The sequence below is a fragment of the Stomoxys calcitrans genome, chromosome 4 (genome assembly GCF_963082655.1).
Source record: "Stomoxys calcitrans chromosome 4, idStoCalc2.1, whole genome shotgun sequence".
Classification (NCBI taxonomy): Eukaryota; Metazoa; Arthropoda; class Insecta; order Diptera; family Muscidae; genus Stomoxys; species Stomoxys calcitrans.
The window spans coordinates 18,102,540-18,130,405 of NC_081555.1; the positions used below are offsets into that span (position 1 = coordinate 18,102,540).

At 38.5% G+C, this 27,866-nt stretch overlaps 4 protein-coding genes across 4 annotated transcripts in view; 1 reads left to right on the forward strand and 3 right to left on the reverse strand.

Moving 5' to 3' along the window:
• Positions 1-1,022: 1,022 nt before the first annotated feature.
• Positions 1,023-27,866, forward strand: part of LOC106087903 (zinc finger protein 729) — a 75,903-nt gene continuing 49,059 nt past the window's right edge. The window contains exon 1 of the mRNA XM_059367054.1: positions 1,023-1,714. The gene's annotated coding sequence lies outside the window, so the exon portion shown is untranslated. The remainder of the gene's footprint in view (positions 1,715-27,866) is intronic.
• LOC106087905 (putative gustatory receptor 98b) lies at positions 1,822-8,249 on the reverse strand. The gene is made up of 5 exons (XM_013253113.2): positions 8,166-8,249; positions 5,170-6,249; positions 2,910-2,986; positions 2,066-2,224; positions 1,822-2,009 (listed from the first exon to the last, which is right to left on the reverse strand). The coding sequence occupies exons 2-5, from the start codon at positions 6,065-6,067 to the stop codon at positions 1,902-1,904; spliced, it is 1,242 nt and encodes a 413-aa protein (XP_013108567.2). The 5' UTR covers positions 6,068-6,249; positions 8,166-8,249; the 3' UTR covers positions 1,822-1,901.
• The window catches only part of LOC106087904 (zinc finger protein 530), a 58,096-nt gene continuing 42,296 nt past the window's right edge, over positions 12,067-27,866 (reverse strand). The window contains exons 6-8 of the mRNA XM_059367053.1: positions 26,199-26,357; positions 18,265-18,394; positions 12,067-13,207 (exon numbers count right to left, since the gene is read on the reverse strand). Coding sequence (XP_059223036.1) covers positions 12,097-13,207; positions 18,265-18,394; positions 26,199-26,357 — 1,400 coding nt within the window. The 3' untranslated portion in view covers positions 12,067-12,096. The remainder of the gene's footprint in view (positions 13,208-18,264; positions 18,395-26,198; positions 26,358-27,866) is intronic.
• LOC106087908 (PI-stichotoxin-Hcr2n-like) lies at positions 26,054-26,547 on the reverse strand. The gene is made up of 2 exons (XM_013253115.2): positions 26,426-26,547; positions 26,054-26,357 (listed from the first exon to the last, which is right to left on the reverse strand). Exons 1-2 carry the CDS (start codon positions 26,490-26,492, stop codon positions 26,170-26,172), a joined length of 255 nt encoding a protein of 84 aa, XP_013108569.1. The 5' UTR covers positions 26,493-26,547; the 3' UTR covers positions 26,054-26,169.

The window sequence follows — 27,866 nt, forward strand, 5'->3', positions numbered from 1 at the left end:
ATTTTTCGGGATGCATGGGCAGTTCTTGAACGGCTTCTGGTTGCTCTTCACTCCAAATGCGGCAATTTTGCTTATTTACGTAGCCATTCAACCAGAAATGAGCCTCATCGCTGAACAAAATTTGTCAAAATTTGAACACATTTCGAACCGAACACTGATTTTGGTAATAAAATTCAATGATTTGCAAGCGTTGCTCGTTAGTAAGTCTATTCATGATGAAATGTCAAAGCATACTGAGCATCTTTCTCTTTGACACCATGTCTGAAATCCCACGTGATCTGTCAAATACTAATGCATGAAAATCCTAACCTCAAAAAAATCACCCTTTACTTTAATTGGCCATGACAGAATATAAAAGAAGGCTACTCCCAGTGAACTATAATATTGGGTTGCCCAAAAAGTAATTGCGGATTTTTTAAAAGAAAGTAAATGCATTTTTAATAAAACTTAGAATGAACTTTAATCAAATATACTTTTTTACACTTTTTTTCTAAAGCAAGCTAAAAGTAACAGCTGATAACTGATAGAAGAAAGAATGCAATTACAGAGTCGCAAGCTGTGAAAACATTTGTCAGCGCCGACTATATGAAAAATCCGCAATTACTTTTTGGGCAACCCAATATAATATAAATCTTTTAATCTTATGGCTGATACACATGTTGATGCAAATAAAAACTAGAATGTCGATTTGACAGTGTACAGCAATTTGACAGCTTATGGCTGGTACTATGTTCGTTTTCCATCGTTGAAACCCCTTTTTTTCGCGATTACTTGTTTGACACACTACACAAATAACAATGGTAAAATAAAAATTTTATGAAAAATTGTTTTTTTTTATATGAATGCGAAAAATATTGCGTAAAGCGAATATAGTACCAGCCTTTCGTGGGAATTTAGATCTTTTCGTTCAAAAAGTACCTTTTTAGTACCGAGTACAAATTTGTATTTTCCATCCCTGGTATACATTGCATACACTAACGGGATTGAACAATTTTGCAATTTTGTGGCAGAACAAATAATTCATAAAAAGAAACTTGAAAGAATACTAAAGTTTATGTTGAACAGGGAAAGACCTAAAACCATCGTGCATTAATTCATGGCAGACATTCATGAGGTGTATTTGACAACATTGAACTTTGTGCTATGATCTGAATGCTTACTAGGTATACGGAGTAGCTGAAGCTGTAGTCACGGAAAAAATCAGTGGCATTGAGCATAGAGTGTTAAAGGCCGGTCGACAACGGCTCGTGATTAAATATTCAGTGTCTCTAATACTCGATATGACAAGACAAGATTTTAGTGCTTTAAAATAACCAAAGGACATCATGTTACCGCGGCGATCGGTTCTTATTCAACTATAGGAGCTATATGAGGATCATTATCTCTACATGCAAATACTCTTATGTGGCTGAAACAAAAACCAAATCTCGTAACTGCCACAAACAAAACAATTGGTCTCAGTTTTGATATCCAAAGGGAGTATAATATTGGTCAATGGTATAATAAAAAGGTCACGAGAAGACGCCTATCAAAAAAGTAAATGATATTCGATAACCTGTCCTCTTATATGAATTGCGTATGCCGATGAGGCAGGGTTAATGGAAAATATCAGTGTTGTTAAATATTGAACTTAAGCGTGTTCAAACACAATGCATATGTTAACTAGATCATATAATTCGACGAAGGAATCAAAGATGCTGTTCTGGCCTTCTGGGTAAGTATGTCTACTATAAATGTGTATAATTAAGTAATTATGTAGCTCTATTAAGATTACATTAGTAAACAAGCAGCAACATCTCTTTTTAGAGCAAAACGAACAAATTGGTGAACTGAGTTAATATTTATGAAAAGTTTTACAGAAATATGACTTTTATTGAAAACCCCATTATATTTCATATTACTCAATAATTATTCAACACTTGTTGCGAAGTAAATATTTCGGTCTCATTGGCAATCTCCATCTTAAATTGGATTAATATGACTACATAGGAGGATATTACCAGCAGCATCTGAAAATAATACATACATATATAGAATAGAATATTCATATTGAGGCACTACTTACCTTGCCATAACTTTTAAAATCAATGTCCAAAAAGCCATTACAGGTAAAAATTAAATCCTGGTGCATTATTTGCAATGAAAATTCTCGCATGCGCATAATAATGCCACAATCTTCGGATGAGAGATTTATGGTATGGATAAACAAACCTATGGAATTATACTTAAAAAAATAACGCTATTACAAAAAGGGTTGAGGAACTATAAAACAAATTTAAGGAGAAGCACAAGGCGGATTTAATAAGGTGGTCTCACGCGAACAGCTGTTAAGAGCAGGCCAGGTTTGACGGTATTAAGATGTCAGATTTTTGTTTGCATTCTCTTTGTTGTTATCTTCTTCTTCGCATATTCTCTGCTCATTTGCGCACACGTACACAAATTTCTTTGCGTGTTGGCGGATTGGTACCATATGATTTTTGTTGTTTCGCCATGGGAGAAACATCTGCTGATTCTAAGCGACTTTTATAAGGTCTGTTCGCGTACTTTTCCATTAAGAATTTGCAGGAGAGTAAGAATAGCCTTTACTCTCTTTGGTTTTTGTTTGAATTAAACAGCTGAATTTCATAAAACAGCTGTTCGATGCTGCAAATTTCAGCTGGGAAAAAACCTCCAGTAGAAATTTGCAAGCTCTCAATGCAAATTGCACAAATTTTTGTGTACGCGAACACACATATAATTGAGCCCTTATCTTGATTCTTGCAAACAGATGTTTTCTCACTATAAAGTCAGCTGCTTTTTATGTACCAAGCTAACGAAAGCTCTTCGTTGGAGTAACACCGATTTTCTTTATTGTTCGCGAAGCAAAAGAAATGTGTAGGTGTTATAGAAGGTTGTGTTTTCTAACTCACCTTTTTAATGCATCTTTGAGTTAAGCAACTTATTACGAATAGGCTTGAGAGTAGTACCAGTATGTAGAGCACAAGAACTATTTAATATGGGAAAAGATACATGAGTTCCGTTTATTATAATTGAATTTTAAATAAAAAAATAATAATAATAATAATTAATGAATATATTTTTAAAAATTTAGATAGAGGGCAACACCACGATTCAGTGATCCTATAAAATAAAAATAGGTTTTTGATCATCTAGAGATTTTATGTAGATTTAAACAGTCCGTCTGTCTGTCCAAATGATGATAGTGGTCAATTGAAAATAGGTCTGTTCGCTCACTTTTCCCAGTAAAAATTTTCCAGCTAAAAAATTTGCTGGAGAGTTGGAACAGCCGTTACATCGTAGGCACTCAGTATTTGTGCAAGAGTCGGTGCCACCCGATCTCTCACTGAGACTCTCCACTCGATATCGCTGATTGTCTTCGACTGCAATTACAGCTACTACGGATGGAGCTTTCCACTATCCGAAACCTGAGGACGCGCCCGGTAGCTCGCTGCTAAGCTTCTCGTGATTACAATGAACAACACACAGATCGGAGCTCAATGTTCAAGCTTGTGTGGTGCTCACAGCTATCCCGTGCCGGTATCGCCTCCTGTTGTGTTATTGTTGTAGACACATATCAGTCCTACGAACCGGTAAAAGATAGCGCACCTAAGGAGCATGACGAGGATTGCTACCTCCACGTGGCGAAACAATAAAACGTGGTCAAATTTGTACAACAGCCACAAATCATATGGAGCAATCTGCCATCTATTCATCAAGCTGATCGACGTTTTGCCAACACACACACAAAAAAATGTGTGTGCGTATGTGTGTACATGAAGAGAGAATACACGAGAAATGAGATAGCAACATAGAGAATGCAAACAAAAATCTTACATCTTAATACCGTCAAACCTGGCCGGCTGTTAACAGCTGTTCGCGTAAGACCACATTTTTAAATCCACCTTGCTACCTCCGCATAAAAATATGTTGCTACAACAACAACTCAATACCACTGATTGTCCGCGACTTATTCCGACTTGGCGGTACATGTTGTTGTTGTTTTAACCCCCACATATTTGCATGAGTGGAAGAAATCATTGGCGAGCACTCTTTGGGGAACAAAATCGTTCCGATGCATTGAGCCGGCGCTAGGCAAATTAGGCGGTATATTTTATGTTATATATTAGAGCTGGCAAACTATCGATCATCGTAAAATTCGATATTTGTAATAATAAATATCAATAGTATCGATACTATCGTTAATTTTCCATCATCTCTATTTCAAACGAAAATGAGAAGTAAAAATCCTGAGATTGATTTTCGGAGGAGCAATAGACTGATTAACTTACTACTTCACCAGGGACTGGTTCTGGGATATCGAATGATATCAGCAGCAGTTGGAAAAATATTCTTTCCTTATCGATTGTATCTGGAAAGATTGTTGTAATTTTCTTCAAGAATTGATAAATGGTCCAACGCCTCAAATATGTTAATCTCATTGCATATGCTAGCTACCTGAGGTTGCACCACTAGGAGGTAGAGCTGGCAAACTATCGATAATCGCAACATTCGATATTTTCAATAATAAATATCGATAGTATCGTTTATTTCCCATCACCTATATTTCAAACGGAAATGAGAAGTAAAAATCATGAGATCGATTTATATAAAAGCAATATCAATCAAGCCAGTAGGAAGTCATGAGTGAAATCGTTGTACAAAATGTTAGTCTAATCGGATGAAAATTGCGCCCCCTACAGGCGCAATGTATCTTAAAGGATACATTCAGTGTCAGATTGGTTATTTTTGTTTAGTTTTGCTAAAAATTTAACTTCCCATCGTACCCATCGGAAAAATATCAATCGATATTCAGACAAAAAATCAAATATCGATAGTATCGATAGTGCCATTGATATTTTGCCAGCTCTACTAGGAGGTCAGTGTCCACAGTAGAGATGAAAAAGCAACAAAGATTCGACTGGTCTATGGAAAGCTAAAGTAACCAAGAACCGTTTTTTGGTATCCTTCATCCACTACGTTAACCGCCAAACAAACTCAACGAGATTTTGTTTGTTCAACTATAACTAAATTATCCCCCTTCTCTATGTTGTTGTAGCGATGTGTAGCACACTGAGGCGGCAGCTCTTGCTGATGAGGAAACGGACCGGCTGCCAAGGGATTGAAATCCAACCCTCCCACCCCCCTATCTCTAAATCTACTTATACTCACAATGTATGTAGACATTTTGATTGAAACGTTTATCTCGCAAATAAGCGAGATTTACCACATTAAGAAGAGCCTCGCCGTTGTAGATGGTCACGAACAGTAGAGGCCAAGAAAAATAATCCAGCAGTTTGTTAACCAGCAATACTATACCATTTAAGATCATTTGAATCTTCATCAATTTTTGCACGAAAGGCCAAGATGGATTCTCTTCAGTAAACTGAAGCTGGCAAGCTTTATCAATCTGAGCTATCAAATAAACCAACTGCCGATGCACATGCAACAGAAACTCATAAACCAATTGTATGTAAACTCCAAATTCAATGCATTTCACTTGTACGGCGGCCATAAAAAATAGCACAGCTATTCTAAATTCCATGTTGGCAAATTCTGACGTCAAGGTATTATTGAGGTTCAACATAACTCCCACCAATATCAGCCAACTTAAACCTGAAATTCTCAAAAGTTTCCATTTCAGAGGGTTTGCTCGAAAGTTTCCATTACACAAAGATTTCATATTGTATTCCAATTCTTTAATCATCATATGTAGTCTGCCCAATTTTTTATAATTTCCCAAGGCCATGAATTCCATAGAGATTTGACCCGCCACCAGCAGTATATTTTGGGAATAACTCAAGATTCTCGTTGTGGCATCTAGTTGATATTGCCGATTAACATTTTCAATAGCAACATGGTGTATAAGTGCCATATTTAGGGCCATGGCTATCAAAAGCAAGCAATAGCCCATATACAAAAGGAATAGCAATGAATGTATCCAGCGATTTAGATTTCCCTGTAGCAGAGGAGGTGGTACAGTCAAACCAAATATGGAAAATATCCATTGATAGATATTTATGAATTTTAGATATATGGAAACACTTTGTTTATTCTCAGTTGCGAACATTATAAAGTAAAATTTTCAACGAATTTTAGACTGCAAATGGCGTTTGGCATTAGAACTCATGTGATGTATTTACCCTTATACAAATTAGATGTTCACCAATGATAATGTTCTAATAAATGTATGACCATTAGCATTCATAGTAAGCATTGCTAATGAATCAATGACAAATGGAAAGGCAATATCTAGGTATAATCAAGAATTAGTAAGTTGCAATTAACAAATTTTTTAATTCACTTATAAGATGAATGATATGCAGTAGAGAGTACCAGTGATAGGCCGGGCGGCACCGGCTCTTGCTTATGTACTGAGTGCCTATGATACGCCTTGAAATAAACAATGGTCATAATGTTTCATCCTGGCAGGAACATCAGAAAATTTTTAGCGGTGGTTATTCTCTCCCAATGCTGGCGACATTTGTAAAGAGGTGTCGCTCTGCGTCTCGCCGTTCGGACTCGGCTATAATTTGAGCTTTAAATTGAATCGGACAGCACTTATTGATTTGTGAGAAGTTTGCCCCAGTTCCTTAATGGAATGTTCATGGGCAAATTTGCATAATGTTTCTGCGGTGGACGGTGCTTCGGACTTCTATCCAACCTCTGTGAACGCCCGTGGGGTGCTTGACATTTTTTCTCTCTCCTTTTCTTCCGCTACCAAAAATCAATCGGATATCAAAAATTATAGCCCCTGTACTCCGAATAGCCTTTTGAGTCCCAAAACGCCTCGTTCGAAAATAGTTTCCATGATTTTTCTATGATTTCTTTGATTGGCAAAGTTATTTAAAAAAACTATTTTTTTTGTTGTTTGCAAAATTATTTTTTTTATTTTTGCTTATCCGATGTCCATGCCAATTTACTCCCACAAATCAACATGAACATCATTGTCCATATTTGTATTAGTATTTGTGCCACTTAAAGGGTCATCATCCAGCGGTTGATTGATATGATCGCTAGCATTGTTCTCTGTGCCACCTGAACTAAATTTTCTATAAATTTTCATAAGAGCTTCTAACTCAGGTGAGGAAAATTTCAATTTCATCTTCTTATTGGCAGCCTGTAGCTTTTCCATAATTTCATTATCCAACATATTACAAAACTCTTGCCACTCTAAAGATATCACAGACTTATGGCTTGTTGAAGTTTGTGTTGATAGTTCACCTGTATCTATGTGTTCTATAAGGCAAGATTTCAAAGCTTCAGGTTCTTCCTCAGAGTCATTATCGGTATCCATTATTTTGGGTTGAAATTTTGGCAATAAATCAATTTGTATTTTGGTAATATCTAAAGGATATATTCCAGATTCTAGGAAAGTCTTGGTCATTTCTTCTTTGGTCAATTTGTTCATTAACACACTTTTAATCAAATCCAATAGATTAGAAAGTTTTTTATGTGTCATGTTTTTCAGGCCATCTAAAATCGCAGTTTGTAAGGTTTGTTGAAGTTTAAAGGATGTGGGATATGAATTTACTTGGTAAACTTTTAAATTGCGAAACAGTTCATAAAGCATCACTTTTGGCAGATGTGATTCGCTGTTCAAAAATAACAAAATGGGCTCATCTATACCTTTTTGGCTTATAAAAGATTTCAAAACATGCTCCTGATAGTAGTGATATATATTCTCTTGATCCTGATGATAAGGTACATTCTCACAATTGTATTTAACCCAACCACGGGGCAAGCTCATTGAGTCAAAATCTTCTTGGCTTTTCTCAGAGTCTTTGAGATTAGCCGCAATTAGTAAAGGAGGTGTGGCCATACCACTGGCCGAGAAGGATAATATAATTTTATAGTTTTCTGTTATATGTAATTTGCAGCAATAAAATATGTGTTGAGGATTTTTAAGACATTCCAGTTGCTGCTCTTGGCAGTATTCCGTAAGGTTTCGAAACCAATTTTCCAATGCCATTTGATCAAAGTATCGACAATTTTTGTATAGGCCCATTGCTATTTTGACGCTATTGTGTTTTTGGCGAAAGTATTTACACCATTCCTTGTTGAATTTCTGCTCCAAACCACTTGAGGATTTGGATAAGTTTGCCGCTTCCTGTCTTAGCATTAAATTGGTAATGGGACCAAAGCCCATATAATGACAATATACAAACCAATTGGTTAGACGTTGTTCCTCGGATTCGGAAAGTCGTCCACTTTTCTCCAGTCTTAGCTCGTCAACCTTCCGCTTGTTTAAATGTGCATGTATTGTGGATCTTGCCACACCGAATGTAACAGAGGCCTGACGCAAGGACATGCCTTTTTTCACTGCACTGAGGGCATTTTTCATTTTGGTAGCTTCGTGTGGCATTTCGATTTATGGTAGAGTTTTGCCGGCAGCAACAAATAGCAAAACAAAAATATATTCACTCACCTTGAATTGATGACAGATGTACATCAACTGTTTCCTATGTTACAGAGTTGTAAAAAATATATATTGGGTTGCCCAAAAAGTAATTGCGGATTTTTTAAAAGAAACTAAATGCATTTTTAATAAAACTTAGAATGAACTTTAATCAAATATACGTTTTTTACACTTTTTTTCTAAAGCAAGCTAAAAGTAACAGCTGATAACTGACAGAAGAAAGAATGCAATTACAGAGTCACAAGCTGTGAAAAAATTTGTCAACGCCGACTATATGAAAAATCCGCAATTACTTTTTGGGCAACCCAATATTTCGCTTTATTGAAACGGATATTATATATAAACTTTTAAAAAAATGCATAAAATCAATCCACTCTTTGTACCTATAGGGAAATGTCGCTTAACACTGCGCCAAACATGGCTAGCATTCTCTTACACCCACACTCACACCCACTCACACTTAATTTGCTGCACCATTCTTACTTTGTGGTAGGGTCAAGCAATGAATTGGGGTGTACTGTTTACTTCTTAACATAATGGCTTAACTCCCTGGAAATGCGGATGTAGTGGGAAAGCCGTTACTCAATAAGAGGCCAAATAAACATCATTAAAACTCAATCCTATTGCAGCCGGTTGTACGTACCGTGTTGGCCCGATGGAATCTTTCATCGGCAACGACTGCCGTCTCACTGTACAACACACTGCTACAACCACATTAAAACTGCAAACACCCGTTAAGAGATCGTATGTAGGTTTGTTTTTTAAAATTAAAAATTGACATACTGTAATGATTACTAAATGGCTGAAGCGTTTATCAATTTATATATTTCTTTAAAATAAAGATATAGGATTAAGTTGTGTAATATTAGAAGTGGTCAATCATACTCAATTGAACATTTTTAGTTCTTTGAAAAACAATAGTAGGCGACAGACCAAAGGCTCATGTTTTTTCAATCGTTATCACGAGATCTCGAACTGTGTGGTTGTTGAGTGTGGTTGAGGCGGCAGCCCTAGCCGATGAAGGAATCCACCGGGACAATCCGGTACGTACAATCGGCTGCCATGGAACTGTGTGGTGTTCATGAGCATCTCAGCTGAGAGCAGCCGCGATCTGTGGATCTAAAAAGATGGATCAGCAGAGGAATACCTCAAGGAGATGTACTGTCTCCTCTACTTTGGAATATAGCCATTATTATTGCCTCTGGAAGAAAAAGGCGTAAAAGTGGTCGCCTATGCTGATGACGTGGCAATTGCGGTCAGGGGAAAGTTTTCCAGCACTCCATGAGGAAGCTCTGCGTGCAACAGCAAAGTGGGCTACCGAAAGTGGTCCAAGTATAAATCAGTACAAGACAGAATTAGTTTTTTTCAGCTGGAGATAAAAGTTGCCTACAGTGGAACCTGTCTCCTTGGATGGAGAGAATGTTCCATTTATAGAAAGCGCAAAATACCTGGGTGTTTTGCTGGGCAGGAAATTGAACTTCAAATCCAACATTTTGGAAAGGGCAAGAAAGGCAACTCTTGCAATATACACCTGCAAGAGAGCCATTGGCAAAAGCTGGAAGTTAAGACCGCGTGTCATGCATTGGGTGTACCCAAGTGTATTGCAGTTGTCAGACTTATAATGCTATATGGTGTTGTGGTCTGGTGGACGGCGCTTCAAAAGTCCACCCACTGCTCAATACTTAACCGGATCCAAAGGATGGCTTGTTTGTGCATCACAACCGCACTGAGGATGACACCATCTGATGCACTGAAATGAATGCTACATCTTATGCTTCTGGACATTGTGGCTACCCAAATTGCAGCGACCACTGCCGTGGGGTTAAGGAAGTTTTCTCATTGGTCATGTGGCGGCTACGTACGCTGTGTTATCTAAAGTTCTAGTTAGTGTGGATTACACCCTACCTGAGCCGCTTTTTTATAAAAAAGGATGGCTTGTTTCTTTGTGCATCACAACCGCACTGAGGATGACACCATCTGATGCACTGAAATGAATGCTACATCTTATGCTTCCGGGCATTGTGGCTACCCAAATTGCAGCGACCACTGTCGTGAGGTTAAGGGAGTTTTCTCATTGGTCATGTGACGGCTACGGACGCTGTGTTATCTATAGTTGTAGTAAGTGTGGATTACACCCTACCTGAGCCGCTTTTTAATAAAAAGTACCGTACCACTATTCCTGATAGAACCGATTGGAACTACGATATCCCTGGTAACAGAAGTTACATAGACTTCTATACGGATGTAATCTAAAGATATTGAACTGGTCGTATCAAGCAGAGAACCTTGCAATTAAGGAAGTGGTGGAATGGCTAAGATAAAATGTCATTACGACGATTGGCATAAATATCTTCTCAGACGGCCAGGCAGCTATTAAATCCCTGGAGAACATATTTCTGAACACAAAAACCGCCCTCGACTGTGGCAGATCTCTCAACGAGATGGCTGAATAGTTCAAAATTCACCTGTTGTGGGTGCCGGGCCACAGAGATACCCAAGGGAATTGTAAAGCGGACGAGCTTGCGAGACTAGGAATTACCCTACACATTCCAGGGATAGTGGATTCTGTGGGTATGCCTCTAGCGACATATAAGCAAAGTTTTCTGGACCAGGCCCAAAGGACAACGAATGATAGATGGTAACAAAGAGGGGGCTGTGAGCTTTCCAAAACTATATGGTCTAATGTAGACTTGAAGAGGTCTACTGCTTGTTTGCCATTGGCAAGAACAGACGTCTCAGTCATTGTGTTCGTTATGACAGGTAACTGTCTAATCGGAAAACATGCTGATAAACTGAAGGTTGCCAGCAATGACTGTTGCAGAGGCTGTGAGGACATCGGAGAAGAAGAGACTTTTGAACACCTTCTGTGTGTGTGTCCCGCACGAGCAGTCAGAAGGAGTTTCACTTTAGGTTCCCATTTCTTTGAGAACATTCGCAAGTTATTGGGCTTTTTAAAGCGATCTGGATGGTTCAACGGTAGGAACTAGAAGGCATCTTCCTTCTTCTGTTACTGGGGTATCACAATGAAAAAAAACGTCTAAGTGAGTCTGATGGCCAAAGACCACAAAGCTTACCAAAAAAAAAAAAATGCAAAGCAGACAAAGTTGTGGTGGGTTTTGGCCACCATAAATGGTTAACCTGTGTCAGGCTATCATTTGCGGAACTTGGGCTACGGCTGGAGCCCCAATTGTTCATTACGATGCAAGGCTCTTTTGTGGATGAGAGAAGTTGAAGACGGTCGGACAACTTTTGTGTAGTTTCTCTGTGATAAGGAGGAGAAGACACAAAATTATGGATACATTTTGTACCCAAAGTTGGTTACCCAACATCCCTGCTAGGAGTTAGAATCTTAATAAGATTTTTTCTTAATTAACTTACACAAGCTTTTATTGCACAATTAATACCATAGACAAAGGAAAGGTTTGAACTTTAAAAATCAGAATGTTAATGAAATAACTCAAAAGCTGTACGATCTGTGTCACACTCACATTTAAACGACTGAGAATTTGACATTTCTTCCATCTGTTAGAACTTTTTTGAACAAATTGTTATGAGTCTATAGATTTCCTTTGTCTATGTTAATACTTAGTAAAATTCTTATATAAAATTTTTTCTTATCTTTGAACAATTGAAAAAAAAATTTATCTAACAATTAACTAAAAACTCGAAGCAAACATTTTTTATAACTGGTTTTTCCTTTTACGCCCAGGCCTTACGGTCAATACTGATTGCGGCAAAACGCCGCCCAACATTTTGCCAGCCTTACTGGCAGCCAACAGACGTCTTTCATGAACTTTACGATGCTTCGTCAGATGATCGGAGCGGGCAAAGCATTTCGCACAAAAATCACATTTATAAGGTTTGACACCCGAATGGGAACGACGATGTCGAGCCAGTTCATCGGATCGCGAGAAACGCCAGGTGCAATCGGACCAGGTACATATGTAGGGCTTCTCACCCATGTGACGGCGCAGATGAGCCTTAAGATGTGCTGGTTTTGCATAGATTTTGCCACAATCACCAAAATTACAGGGATAGGTTTTGTCATTTTCTTTGCTATGCTGCTCACCGCGGCAATGTTTGCTTTTGACAGGTGTTGCCGAGTAATCCGAGGACAATAGACCAGCAGGAGAACTTGGAGGGGTGGCAAAAAGTTTCAAATTTTCGGCACTTTCTTGAAGGAAATGATTACAGTTATCGTTGCACAGCGGTGTCTTTTCGGGCAGGAAATGTACTAGTTCTGGAATTTCTACAAAATTGTCCAGGAATTTTTCCTCCCAGTCACTTAAATCTTTATGGCCAGGGTAGCTTAGTAAGGATAATGGTGAGGGTGACGTTGGATGTGATGTGGCTGCATATAATCTGTCTTCGTAGTGCATATCCAATGAATCACCACCATAATTGCTGCTGGTGTTTAATAAATAATCCAAACTGCATTGTATTTGTTTATCACTGATATCGGTTAAATTTTGAATTTCAAAACTATTCTTACGATCCATTATAATCACATGTTCATGACTCTCAATGTAAAGACTGGCTTGGCAGTTCTCTTCATGTAATGCTGTGATATCCTTATCTTCGCTACCATATCCATAGTCATAGTCATCCAAAGGACTGGTGTAATATGGGTTTGCCTCCAGGCTATTGTCCCATTCCTCTGAGCTGTATTGGTCATTTAAATCACAGAATAATTGTTGAAAACCTCCATCGGCGAAAAAGTCCATGCTGATGATGATAATTAAGATGATGATGTTGTTGTGAGTACCGAAAACTAAATACGAATGTAGGGATTACCCACAGATACGCGGCAATTTATTCGTTTTGTTTTTAGATTATTTTTGCTTGCCATCCAGAGTTTGAGGAAGACCATAAATGCGTTTCTGTTTTAATTTAAATATGCACTTTTTTCCCCTCGCACAAAAAAATTATCTTCTTTCTGAGAAATCCCAAATCATATCTTTCTCTTGTGTTTTTTGGTTTTGGTCCATTAAATGTTCTATTTTATTTTAGTATTTTTTTGTGAATTTCAAGTCAAGTGTAACACTTTCTATCAAAACGGCTGAATTCGAAATGTGTATGGTTATTTGATCTTTGGTATAATTATAACAAATATTTATAAAATATTTAACAAATTAATAATCAATCTGTCCGAAATACAATATGCGAACCGATCAATATGTGTGCGTGTATTAACATGTACTCATATTCCTACATACATAAATATGATGAGTACTACGACAATGTTCATTAATCTTCGTCCATGTGGAGATACAGTGGTCTGAGATAAAAAATTGAGCAGAATATTCTTGCGTGCCCAAAAAAAGAGATAGGAAAAGCCACATCATGAGAAAGATATGGATAAACTGAGGGTTTAATGGCATAAAAGTGAGGGACAAAGTATGACAGGGTACAAGAGCTGGGATGTGGATGACCACTATAAACAGTCTACTAAGGACCTAAGCCAAACCTAGCAGATTCAGTGTAGGTTAGGTTGAACAGAGGGTGCATATTTTAATTAGCCCCATGCTACTATGACAGGGTACAAGAGCTGGGATGTGGATGACCACTACAAACAGTCTACTAAGGATCTAAGCCAAACCTAGCAAATTCAGTGTAAGTTAGGTTAGGTTGAACAGAGGGTGCAGATTTTAATTAGCCCCATGCTACTATGGACATACACCTAAGCCTGTAATCAGCTTGTTGTGCGCTCTAAAAACTATAAAGTAACCTCTAAAAAGAAAATTTTAATTTAGGAATTCGGTGCTACTTACAAAATCCTTAATTGTTTTCAATACCACTACCCTAAGTTGGTTCATGACTGGCATTGTATCGCCACTTAAGTGCCGGTATCTGTTAGACGCGAAAGTCGGGCAATGACAAGGGAAATGCTCCAACGTCTTGTCATCTTCCCCGCATGTTCAATTGGCTTGCCCAAAAAGTAATGGCGGATTTTTCATAAAGTCGGCGTTGACATATTTTTTCACAGCTTGTGACTCTGTAATTGCATTCTTTCTTCTGTCAGTTATCAGCTGTTACTTTTAGCTTGCTTTAGAAAAAAGTGTAAAAAAGTATATTTGATTAAAGTTAATTCTAAGTTTTATTAAAAATGCATTTACTTTCTTTTAAAAAATCCGCAATTACTTTTTGGGCAACCCAATACATAAGCTATCAACTATATATACCTATACTGACCTCCTTCTTACTTCCTTTCAGTAATAGCCCCGTCTTCTCTCTCTCTCTTCTCTGGATCTCCCAATAGGATTTTCGTCGTCCTACCGACCGTTTCGCTGTTCCACAATGTTGCATGCGCATTTGTCACCCACTCCCTTAACACGGACTGCGTCGACCCGAAAGGCTTCGGGTTAACATCTTTATTGACGGTCTTCAGTCCTCTGGCCTTCACCTTCAAATCGTCTACCCTTTCATTTCCCCTTACTCCGTTATGGCCCGGCACCCAAACGATGGGCAAAATCCGCATCCTCGGAGAAGGTGTTAATATCCTTCTTACAATGCAAGATTGTTCGTGACCTTACTGTCCTGGTTGTTATTATCCTTATGGCAATTTTACTTTCCGTAAAGAGATGTTCACACTCGACGTCCTCGCGGTAGCACCACACCACTTCACGCATTCCGTGATCGCCCGGATCACCGCCTGCAGGACCGTATTAGGGTCAGGCAGTCTAAAACAGATCTCAGTCCCTGGGTTCTCAAGGTAGACCTCCCAGGCCAACTCTGTCCTCTAGCTTTGATCCATCCGTGGGTTGCAATACTAGGGTTCCGTCAATCCAAAATAGTCGATGCTTCGCACTCGACTTCAAGGTTCATCTCAGGTATTCGATCGGAAACCTCGTCCCTTCATTGCAGGTTTCCTATCGTCGACTTGATTATGACGCGATGATATGAGCATCTCCCATCCTTAATCTATTCTCCCATCGCCTTAAGTTTCATAGCCGCAGTGGCTGCCTCACACTTAATCTGTATGTCCATGGGTCGGATATCTAGAATAGTCTCCGGTGCCCTAGTGGGTGTGGTCCTCATCGCTCCGCCTATGCCAAGAAAACATGTTCTCTGAACCTGTTGTATGGTCCTTATGTTGTACTTTTTCTCCATAGCAGCCCACCAAACTACTGAGGCGTAAGTAAGTATTGGTCTAATCACGCTGCTGTGGAGCCTGTGGATTATCCTCGGATTTAGGCCCCATTTCGAGCCTACGGCCCGTCTACATAGTGCCCAACATCTGTGAGCCGGTATTTCCTGTCCAAGATCACACCTAAATATAGTATTTGACCTTGTCAGATATCGGAATCGTCTTATTGAGGAAACGTGATGCGTGATGCCAGTAGGGTGTACATTTATTTGTATATTTGGATTATTCGATTAATTGTTTATTTGGAAATCTAGGCTCAACGATAAATCGAACGAGACCGAAAGAGGTTGTCGATTAATCGAAATTATATATTTCGAGTTATTTTTTGGGATCTTATGCTTTAAATATTTCTCATATCTGTATGTCGATTTTAATTGTAAAGATTCAAGTGGATCAGATTTATTTGATCTTTCTTTTTGAATTAAAGCAAAATATTCTCATCCCAATCGAATGAAATTTTGGCCAGGTAGGAACTAATAATCGAAAAAATGCAGACAAATAAGGCAATTCATATGTTTTAAAACTTTTTTTTTAACATCCAAACGCTTAATTGATTAACCGTCCTCCATTATTCGACTATTTGTTTATTTGAAAATGTGTAATTTTCAATTGTTTTGTTATTTGAAAGATCACGAATAATCGATTAATCGAATAACGATTAATTGATTGTACACCCTAGTTGCCAGGCGCCCCATACTTCGATGGTCAATAAATTATTGCTGTTTGTGGGATGTTTTGGAGAAAATTGGTCCCGAAAGTGTATCAATTTCGTGCTCTACTCCCCATTACCTTTCATTTGAGCCCAACATTGACATGGTCGGTAAATTTGCCCAACACTTAGCCCTGAAAATATATCAGCATAGTGCTCTATTCTCATATATTTATGGACCCTAAAAACTATCAATATCAAGCTCCATTCTCTTTAAGACCCTACTTTGGGGTTGTTATGGGGGTGGGTCGTCCCCTAGGCAGTTTGTCCGGAATGTTAATATCAGATTTGTGGTCTACTACCAAATACCTTTCATTTGAGCCCCATATTCTCATAGTCCGCAAACATTTCCGTTTTGAGGAGTGGGGCGACCACTCAGTGACATGGCCCTGAAAATATATCAGATTTGTGTTTCACTCTAAAATGCCTCTTCCTCCCCATATTGCAATGGTCATAAAATACGCCCTTTTTGGGTGGTATTGGGGGGGGGGTGGTGTAGCGCCATAGATACTTTTCCCGAATATTGATATCATACTCGTTCTTTACTCCCAAAGATCTTTCATTTCAACCCCATATTGCTATGGTCGTATTTGTCCCCCTTAGAGGGTGTTTTTAGAGACGGGCGGCCCTCCAAACACTTGGTCCCACATTTGGATATCGCATTCGTATTCTCCACTCAAATACCTTTTATTTGAGCATATAGAGATGGTCAGTAAATAAGTCCTATTTGGGGGGTATTTTGGGGAAGTGGTGGACCCCCAGAAACTTGGTCCCACATTTGGATGTCAGATTCGTATTCTACTCTCAAATACCTTTTATTTGAGTTCCATATTGCCATGGTTGGTAAATATGTCCGATTTAGGGGTGTTTTGGGGGTTGAGGTGGTCCTCCAAACACTTGGTCCGACAATTGGATATCAGATATGTTTTCTTATCTTAAATACCTTTCATCGTAGTGATTTTATATATATATATATATATATTTGTAGGTTTTGGGGTGGGCGTCTCCCCTAGGTACCCCATGCGGAATGGGGGTTTTTAGGTTACTTTAAGAGATCACGCAAATTAAATCGCACTGCCCATCTCCGACATCTGGCGTTTCTGAAAATTGGGGTAACGCGGATGGTCCCCCCCCCCTCTTCAGAAATCAAAAAATGTAGTACCTAATTTTACCACGGGATCATTATGCACCATTTGTGAAAATTTGAAGAAAATCGGTAAGGAACAGACAAACAAACAAACTAAACACAAATTGATTTTTATATATATAAGAATTTTGTTTTATTTCATTTTATTTTATTTATTTTATTTTATTTTATTGTATTTTATTTTATATTATTTTATTTAATTTTATTTTATTTTATATTATTTTATTTTATTGTATTTTATTTTCTTTTATTTTATTATATTTTATTTTATTTTATTTTATTTTATTTTATTTTATTTTATTTTATTTTATTTTATTTTATTTTATCTTATTTTATTTTATTTTATTTTATTTTATTTTATTTTATTTTATTGTATTTTATTTTATTTTATTTTATTTTATTTTATTTTATTTTATTTAATTTTATTTTAAATTTTATTTTAAATTTTTTCATTTTAATATATTATTTTATTGAGATCCCATTGCATGATATTTTATATAAATTGTTTATATATTTTTAATTTATATATTTTTTTAATTTTATTTAATTTTAATTTATATTATTTTATTTATATTTTATTTAATTTTTAAATTATTTTTTTTTGTTTTTCATTTTTATTTTTTCAAATTAGTTTATTTTTGTTTTTAATTAATAATTTTTGTTTTATTATTTCAATTAATTTTGTTTTTAATAATTTCTCTAAATTTTATTACATATTTTCCTGCATTTTATTTTACTTAATTCTTTGTTATTGTATTTGTATTTAAATGTTCTTCCATAAGCCCTTTTAGCATTTCAGACCACTGTAATTCATCACAAATCAAAAAGTCCAAATAGACACATACCGTTGATCGGTCACAAAGGATCCCAAGGGACCAATTTTGAATGTATAGATGTGAGATTCGTCGGACGGAAAACGTTCAAGATACGATGATGATTTTTTTTCTACCGAGTCCGCACACAGCATATCCGTTGCTAATGACATGGTCAATGTGTTAGTTCGTTCGTTTTCATAAAGCAACGTCATTAAAATGCGAGCATTGTAGTATCGATCGTTTGCCAAACGGACGACAAGATCGCTCATTCGTTAAACGATGCTGTTGATATGCCGTTTGTTGGTGTTAATTGCTTGTTGGTTTTTTGGGTTTTACGGTGTGAGATCTGTATGTCTGTCTATTTGTCTGCCTGCGACATGATCGTTCACCATATTACCATATGCCATGTGGCTTTTCGAGAGAGTACCATCAGTATCAAGTACCATACCGTAACAGGCGCTCATCGCTCATTGTCCGAGTTGCATGTGTGTCGCCAGAATAATGTACGCTTTGGGTATTACCGTGCAACTTTGCAACTTTAGTGGCTTGCGGTTTGTGCAAACTGCGCCTAAATATGGGCTCACGGACAATCTGTACTGGGAAGAATACCTTGAAATTTATTTATGATAAGAGTTAGAACAAAAATCCATACATAGGCTTTACAATGCTTTCAGAACAAAGTGAAATGGATGAATTTCATAATATGACCATTTAGGAGCGCATTGGTTATCATGACTGCCTATGGCTTTAAAAACATCGATTATAAATGGTCCAAATTGGTTCAAAGAGCATGTCTGCCTGCTTATAAACTTGTCATAGTAAGCTGAGGTACCAATCCTACAACCAAGCTAAAGCTTTCGCCTTTCGCGTAACCCATAGGCTCCTACAGCTTTATTGTTGTTCATCTGGTTTTCTTATATTTCATCCTCAGTCTGGTTGGCGGTATACAACCAATACTGTCGTTAGAGATTATCTGAGAGGTAACATCATCAACAGAAGCGCAGAAATCGAGGTACCTGAAAATTTATCCTACGTTCGACTAGTGGAACGCATATTCTGTAATGGCCACATAAAGGAATTAAAGTAACAACGTCATCGCTATTATGAGTTTAAATAGCTCATCTGGCAATGCATCGACTAGTGAAGGTTTAATTTTTTTTAGCCTGGGTTATTTATATTTCTAACTTATTGTGACTGAGCGGTGTACATTTAATTCTGTCGTTGGGGATTTTTGTTTTGAGATGACGCAATCATCCCTATGTATCTGTCTGCCCGCCAGCGGGAGAGGATTCCCCCTGCGGAAATCCTCATATTCAAAAGCCCATCGTCATGTGTGCGACCTTACATTGCAGTGGCAGGTCAGAACGCTCACCAACAATCCAAGGTCACGCTCTCCCAGCTCAAGAAAAATCGACGTCTTCGTTCCGGAGAGCAGGGTCTTAGCAACTTAGCAGTCTCCAACGCCAGCCTGTGACTAGTCAACGCATTCGCCATTGTAGGAATCCACTATTCCTAACAGCCATCCGCGATCCAAACCTGGCCAGCTCGTCTGCAGCTTCGTTTCTTGCCACCCCTTGATGACCCAGAACCCAGCACAATCTGGCAACTGTCGCAAACCGTCGGAGACGCTTCTTGCATCTCCCGACAAGTCTCGACTTAACGTGACTCGCAGTCAGGGCCTTCAGCACCGCCTGACTGTTGAGATAATCGCCGCTCTTGATTCAGGATCACTTCCAAGGCCCTGAAGAACGCAAAATAGTCAGCCTGAAAGACATTGCAGCCGTCCAGAAGTCTATGTGACTTCCTAATTCCCAGGAGTTCAACAAAAACCTCTATCCTGGTACTGGAATGGCCCCCTCCAAGGGAAGACAACCTTTTGGTCGCCTTCGAAGAAAGATCCATCCGGCAAATATTCCGTCGTATCGCAAAGCCACGTAGACGAACCACGCCAGCGGCCTTCCGCAGAGCCAAGGAATGCCGATATCCAAAGAGCGCCATGTTCCTGAGTTCCTCAGTCTGAGGACCGCCTTCAACGCTGCGCACTCCCGTATAAGTCTCAAATCAAGTATAGCATTTAGTGCTGCTATTGGCGCACCCCTCCGCCGCAATTTACTGTACCTTCTCCACGTAGACCCACCTTTCGAGAGGTGAGGTGAGGATCGGCCGAATCGCAGCAGTGAACATTTAGTGAACCGTACTTGGCTTACGTCCTAAACTCATCCTGAGCATCCCATTGATATCCAAGAGCCACATGAGGGGGGATAACCCCCTTCCCTTCATTTTCCGCTGCGTGTCCTATTGGTCACAATTGTCCTTACCGAGCCTCCAGCCCGTGATGCATTGATAATTCTGCTCTTAAGCATTGCATCAATCTAGTTCACGAGATGAGGGAAGACTCTCATATCAATCAGAGAACGACGAATGAACCCCAACTTCGGACAGCCGCTAATGTGAAGTCGCCTGTCCCCAAGTCACCCTGTACAAAACCCACTACGTCGTGGAGGGCGCAATCAATTGACCGACTCTTGGCGTGGGCATTCTGGCCGCTGCTTATCAACGGTGGGAGTCTATCAAGTGTCTTCAAGACGAAAGATTGATTGGCCTGAAGTCTTTGGGCCGGGAGTGGCTCGGTTTTTCGGCCTTGGGCCGGCACGCATCGTCACAACGCCAAGCAAAACACAAGCACTAAATATCCTTACCAGAAACCGCATTCCATGGGGTCCTGCTTTCTGCAGCATGGCAGGCGATTTACCATCGGTTTCTAGGGCTCAAACGATTTATTCGCCCAGAATCTCCTCTCCTCCGCTATCATTCCATCTACAATATATGAGGGACATCCGTAACGTCATAGGTCAACGTTCCTTTGGTCACATCTGAGCACCCCGAAAAGTGCATTATAGCCAGGAGTTCGGTTCGAGAGCTTCGGGACTAGACTCCGTTCAAGATCCGTCATCTCTCATTTGTTTTCCAATTTAATTGGACTTTTTGTTACACTTTTCCTCACAATCTCTGCGAGAGTAGAAAATATTTGCCGTAGCACCACATCCACCATAAATGAAACGGTAACATCTGCTGCCGGTAAAGGTCCATGCTGGAATATAAGCTAAGCACCTTCCCGGTTGGGATGGTGGCTGAAGACATGCCGCTATATGCAAGAATTGAGAGAATAATAAAAATGATTTTTGTTTTCAAATTCATAAGGACAATTTGTCAACTTACGCGATTGGGCATATGTTGAGGCAATTAGTCCTACAACAATTGTTACGGCCAAGAGTAAAATTTTCATTTTATATGTTAATGGATTCGAGTACAAGATTATAATGTTAAGCTTGCTCAAAACTAAGGGTTTTTATACATAAAGTCAATCACTTAGGGGCAGTCGAGAATATTTTTAAATTTTTTTTGAATCATGCAGAAAGTGTTTATTTCAACGGAAGTACATGCTTGGTTAACGTTAAATTTGATTGCAATATTTTACCACACTATTATTGGGGATGTGTGCAATTTCTATATTTAATCACTTGAGTACAATTATTTTTATTAAACGAAAATAAAAATTGATTTTTCTATGCTTTAAGCCTTACCTTTATTTTTATACCCTATATCACCACTGTGGTATCGATCGGCTTAGAATCACTTCCTGATTCGATTTAACTATGTCCGTCGGTCTGTCCATGTATTCTTGTTACAGGTCGCATTTTTTTGTCCGATTGTCATTAAATTTGGCACAAGTTTTTTTTTTTAAACCAAGGGCGCTATTGATTTTGAGCGAAATTGGTTCAGATTTAGATAAAGCTCCCATGTATATCTTTCATCCGATATGGATTTTTAAGCCTCAATTTTGGTCCGATCTTTAGAAAAGTTGGCATGGAGTGTTTTATTCGACGTCCTCATATGTGTGCAAAATTTCGTCAAAACTGGCCCAGATTTAGATAAAGCTCCCATATAAAACTTTCATCCGATATGGAATTTTATGGCTGTAGCAGCCACAATTGTTGTACGATCTTTAGAAAAATTTGCTTTCTTCTTGTTTTCTTCAAAGTCTCAATACGAGTTCAATTTCATAAAAATCGGTTCAGATTAAGACATAACTCCCATATATATCTCTTTTATCCAATATGGAGTTTTAAGGCTGTAGCAGCCACAATTTTGGTCGGATCTTTATTTAGCATGAGACATTTTATTTGACGTTCCAATACTTGCCCAAATGTTTATTAAAATCGGTCCTGATTAAGGTATAGCTCCCATATATGTATATTTCAATCGAAATGGACTTCTAAGGCATAAGAAAACACGATTTTGGTCACATCTCTACAACATTGGGCTTGAGATATCCTATTTGACGTCCCAGTATGTGTGCAAAATTTTATCAAAATTGGCACAGGTTTAGATATAACTCCCATGTAATCTTTAAACCGATATGGCCTTTTAAGGATGTGGAAATCCAAATTTTATGTCCCATCGTAAGAAAATCTTACAAGGTTCTAATCGATATTTCAATAGGTATCCAAATTAAAGTTTGACCAGGTTTGGATATTAGTTCTATATGTTAAAATACTACGTACAGAAGGTGGTGTAGGTTATTATATAGTCGGTTCTGCCTGAATTTTGCCTTGCCTTACTGGTTTATGAATAATTTTAATCACAAAATTCTGTTTCCCAAGGAAAAGGGTACTTAAACTGCCGTTTCTTAAGGAAAAGGGTATTAAAACTATCGTTTTCCACGGAAATGGGTACTAAAACTACCATTTCCCAAGAAAAAGGGTACTTAAACTGCCGTTTCTTAAGGAAAAGGGTACGAAAACTACCGTTTCCCAAGGAAAAGGGTACTAAAACTACAGTTTCCCAAGGAAAAGGGTACTAAAACTATCGTTTCTCAAAGACAGCGGTACTAAAACTAACCATTCACAAGGAAAAGGGTACTAAAATTACCGTTACCCAATGAAAAGGGTACTAAAACCACCGTTTCTCAAGAAAAAGGGTACTAAAGCTACCGTTTCCCAAGAAAGGGGTCTTAAAATTACACTTTTCCAAGGTAGACAGTACTAAAACTACCGTTTCCTAAGGAAAATGGTACTAAAACTAACTTCTCCCAAGGAAAAGGGTATAGTTACATGGCAAAGTACCTCACAAATGTTGCCAGCATTAGAAGGGGAAAACCAGAGCTGAAAATGTTTTCTGATGGTCTCGCTAGGATTCAGCGTCATAGGCGGACACGCTAACCTCTGCGCTACTGGGGCCTCCTTCCTCTACAGCCGTTCACATCCTAGATTTTGTGCATAGTTTTGTAAAATGATGTTCAACGGTTGGTGCATAAAATTTACAGCGCGCACAAAATCATCCCCGCATGTTGTCAATATTTCCAACAACGCCTGTTTATGATAATGACAATATTGGTGAATGATTTTCCATCGGACAATTTTCCAACAGTGTCCAAAATACCTTCGGGCGTATCTGTAAAGCCAAAAATGTAAACTCAACGAGGTAATTGGACCTAATCAATGCGGCTTTGGGCCTTATAAATCCAACATAGACACACGAATATTGCAAATTTACCCATGAACATTCCATTAAGGGGGCGAACTTCTCACAAATCAATGAGTGCTGTCCGATTCAATGTTAAGCTCAATGATAAGGTTCCTCCTTTTTATAGCCGAGTCGAACGGCGTGCCGCAGAGCGACAACTCTTTTTGAAGAAATTTTTACATGGCAAAGTACCTCACAAATGTCGCCAGCATCAGGAGGGGATAATAACCACTGAAAATTTTTTTGATGTTCCTGCCAGGATTCGAACCCTGGCGTTCAGCGACATGCTAACTTGGGAAACGGCGGTACACTTTTCCTTGGGAAACGGTAGTTTTAGTAGTACCCTTTTCCTTGGAAAACCGTAGTCTGGTACCTTTTTTTCCTCCGGAAACGGACGCTTTAGAAAATCTTCCATTTCCGAAGGAAAAGGGTAATAAAACTACCCTTTTCACAGAGAAAGGGTACTACACTACCCTTTTAACAGGGTTAGGGTGCGAAAACTACCCTTTTCACAGGAAACGGATATTAAAACTACCCTTTCCACAAGGAAATGGTACTAAAACTACCCTTTTCGTAGGGAAAGGGAACTAAAATTATCCTTTTCACAGGGAAAGGATACTAAAACTACGCTTTTCACTGGGAAAGGTTACTAAACCTACCCTTCCCAGGGTAGGGAAATGGTACTAAAACTACCCATTTCGTAGGGAACGGGAACTAAAATTATCCTTTTCACAGGGAAAGGATACTAAAACTACTCTTTTCACTGGGAAAGAGTACTAAAACTACACTTTCCCATGGGTAAGGGACTAAAATTATCCTTTCCCAAGGACAAGGGTACTAAAACTACCCTTTCCCAAGGACAAGGGTACTAAAACTACCCTTTCCCAAGGATAAGGGTACTAAAATACCCTTTCCCAAGGATAAGGGTACTAAAATGCCCTTTCCCAAGGATAAGGGTATTAAAACTACCCTTTCCCAATGAAAAGGGTACAAAAACTACCATTTCCTAAGGACAAGGGTTCCAAAACTACCATTTCTCATGGGCAAGGGTACTAAATTTACACTTTCCCAAGGGCAAGGGACTAAAACTACCCTTTCCCAAGGACAAGGGTACTAAAACTACACTTTCCCAAAGACAAGAGTACTAAAACTACCCTTTGTCAAGAACAAGGGTACTAAAACTACACTTTCCCAAGGACACGGGACTAAACTACCCTTTCCCAAGGACAAGGGTACTAAAACTACCCTTTCCTAAGGACAAGGGTACTAAAAATATCCTTTACAAAGGATAAGGACACTAAAAATACTCTTTCCCAAAGACAAGGGTACAAAAACCACCCTTTCCCAATGACAGGGGTACTAAAACTACAGTTTTCCAAGGAAAAAGGTACTAAAACTAACCTACCCCACGGAAAGGGATACTAAAACTACCGTGTACCGAGGAAAAGGCTATTTAAACTACTCCTTCCCAATAACAAGAGTACTCAAACTACTTTTTCCTAAGGACAAGGGTACAAAAACCATCCTTTCCCAAGGACAGGGGTACTAAAACTACTCTTTTCCAAGGAAAAGGATACTAAAACTTACCTTCCCCCAAAAACCACAGTTTCCCGAGGAAAATGCTACTAAAACAACCTCTTCCCAAGATCAAGAGTCCTAAAACTACCCTTTCCAAAGGACAAAGGTACTAAAACTACCCTTTCATAAGGACAAGGGAACTAAAACTAGCCTTTCCCAAAGAAAAGAGTACTAAAACTACTCTTTCCCAAGGACAAGGGTACTAAGACTACCCTTTTCCCAAGGACAAGGGTACTAAAAATACCCTTTCCGAAGGACAAGGCTACTAAAACTACCCTTTCCCAAAGAAAAGGGTACTAAAACTACTCTTTCCCGAGGACAAGGGTACTAAGACTACCCTTTTCCCAAGGACAAGGGTACTAAAAATACCCTTTCCGAAGGACAAGGGTACTAAAACTACCCTTTCTTAAGGACAAGAGTACTAAACTACCTTTTCCCAAGGACCCTTTCCCAATGAAAAGGGTGCTAAATCCACCTTTTCCCAAGAAAAGGGTACTTAGACAACACTTTACCAAGAAAAAGGGTAGTAAATCTTCAGAAAATTTAATACGGCTGGCCTCAATCGTTTTTTGTGCCTTTGAAATATCTTGGCGATAAAGATTTTATTCGAGCTGCTTCCAAGACAATGGTGGACGATATAAAAACTCGTAGTAAAGCGTATATAAACAATTTTCGGAAGACCAAAGTTTGTGGTTGTCAAATGTTTGACTCACTGAAATTTTACCAGGCAAATTAACCGCGACTTTTATTAAAATTCAAAAATTTTAATATAATTATTAGTGTCATTTACATCATTTTTGACTTTGCCCATTGTAAGGCAATTTTTCGGTCTTATTGCGGTCCCTTGGGTCCATTCATACATTGTCGTTCGCAGGCAGCCTGAGAATTGAAACGGTTCTTGTTGCCGCCACAACCACCGTAAGTGAAGGGCACACAAGCTTTGGTTCGTTTATCAAAAGACCAGGCCGGGACGCGAGCACGACAATGACCAATTTGGGAGTGTGCTAGTGTACATACCGCTGCATAAAGATAAATGAGAAAAATATACAAAATATATCGCTTTAAGAAAGAAAGAATATTAACTTACAGGATGCTGCAGTTGTCACAGAGAAAATTGCCACGATAAATACAACCAACAAAGCGATTACTTTCATTTTGCTATGATGCGAATGGTTTAAGATCCAATATGGAAATGAAGTGCATAGTAAAGTATTTGCATTACATTGATTTACTGTTGTATTATTAGTACCTCACTTACTCATTTGGCTGTCTATAAAAATAGTTGTTCTGAACCTTTTAGTCATAGCCAGTGAGAAATTGCGAATACTTTTATGAAGTGTCGCATTACGGTGGTGTCGCTGGAAATTCATAGGGGAAGCACACGAATAGAAAGAGTTTGGGTTTTTTTTTTTGATTGTAAAAAATGACTTAAGTAATGCGGAAAAACGAATGGACGGACTTATTAACCGTATAAACTAACTTAAAATCTCATGACGATCAACAATTTCTACACTTTGTGGCATCGTTATTTCTAGATTTTAGAAACAAAATGAATTGACACCTCTTTGCTGTGGTGGTGGTGGTTATAAAATAGTGATGGTGGGGTTAAATATTGAATATGTTGATGGTTAGGCTAGGTTAATTTGTAAGTCATGGGCTTGAATGTTTAGTCTTAATGCCCAAATTATGGGTTGATGGAAGCCCACTCCACTGAGGCACAATATTTAATTTAAATAAAAACAAGTAAAAGCGTGCTAAGTTCGGCCGGGCCGAATTTATATACCCTCCCCCATGGAGCGCTTTTGTCGAGTTCTTTTCCCGACATCTCTTTTTAGGCAAAAAATGATATAAGAAAAGATTTGCTCCGCTATTAGAGCGATATCAAGATATGGTCCGGTTTGGACCACAATTAAATTATATGTTGGAGACCTGTATAAAATGTCAGCCAATTCGAATAAGAATTGCGCCCTTTGTGGGCTCAAGAAGTAAAATAGAGAGATCGATTTATATGGGAGCTGCATCGGCTATATACCGATTCAGACCATAATAAACACGTATGTTGATGTTCATGAGAAGATCCGTTGTACAAAATTTCAGGCAAATCGGATAATAATTGCGACCTCTAGAGGCTCAAGAAGTCAAGATCCTAGATTGGTTTATATGGCAGCTATATCAGGTTATGAACCGAATTGAATCATACTTAGCACAGTTGCTGGATATCATAACAAAACACGTCGTGCAAAATTTCATTCCAATCGGATAAGAATTGCGCTCTCTAGAGGCTCAAGAAGTCAAGACCCTAGATCGGTTTATATGGCAGCTATACCAGTTTATGAACCGATTTGAACCATACCTGGCACAGTTGTTGGATATCATAACAAAATACTACGTGCCAAAATTCATTCAAATTGGATAAGAATTGCGCCCTCTAGAGGCTCAAGAAGTCAAGACCCAAGATCGGTTTAAATGACAGCTATATAAGGTTATGGACCGATTTGAACCATACTTAACACAGTTGTTAGAAGTGA

Excerpts from the sequence above, each read along its gene's own strand:
- LOC106087905 (XM_013253113.2), bottom strand. The coding sequence starts at position 6,067 with ATGTTCGCAACTGAGAATAAACAAAGTGTTTCCATATATCTAAAATTC. Across the intron at positions 2,987-5,169 it reads TCAAAATGTCTACATACATT|TTCTTGTGCTCTACATACTG; the intron begins GTGAGTATAAGT and ends CATATTAAATAG. Across the intron at positions 2,010-2,065 it reads ATTTTAAAAGTTATGGCAAG|ATGCTGCTGGTAATATCCTC; the intron begins GTAAGTAGTGCC and ends TATTATTTTCAG.
- LOC106087908 (XM_013253115.2), bottom strand. The coding sequence starts at position 26,492 with ATGAAAGTAATCGCTTTGTTGGTTGTATTTATCGTGGCAATTTTCTCT. Across the intron at positions 26,358-26,425 it reads TGTGACAACTGCAGCATCCT|CGGTATGTACACTAGCACAC; the intron begins GTAAGTTAATAT and ends ATCTTTATGCAG.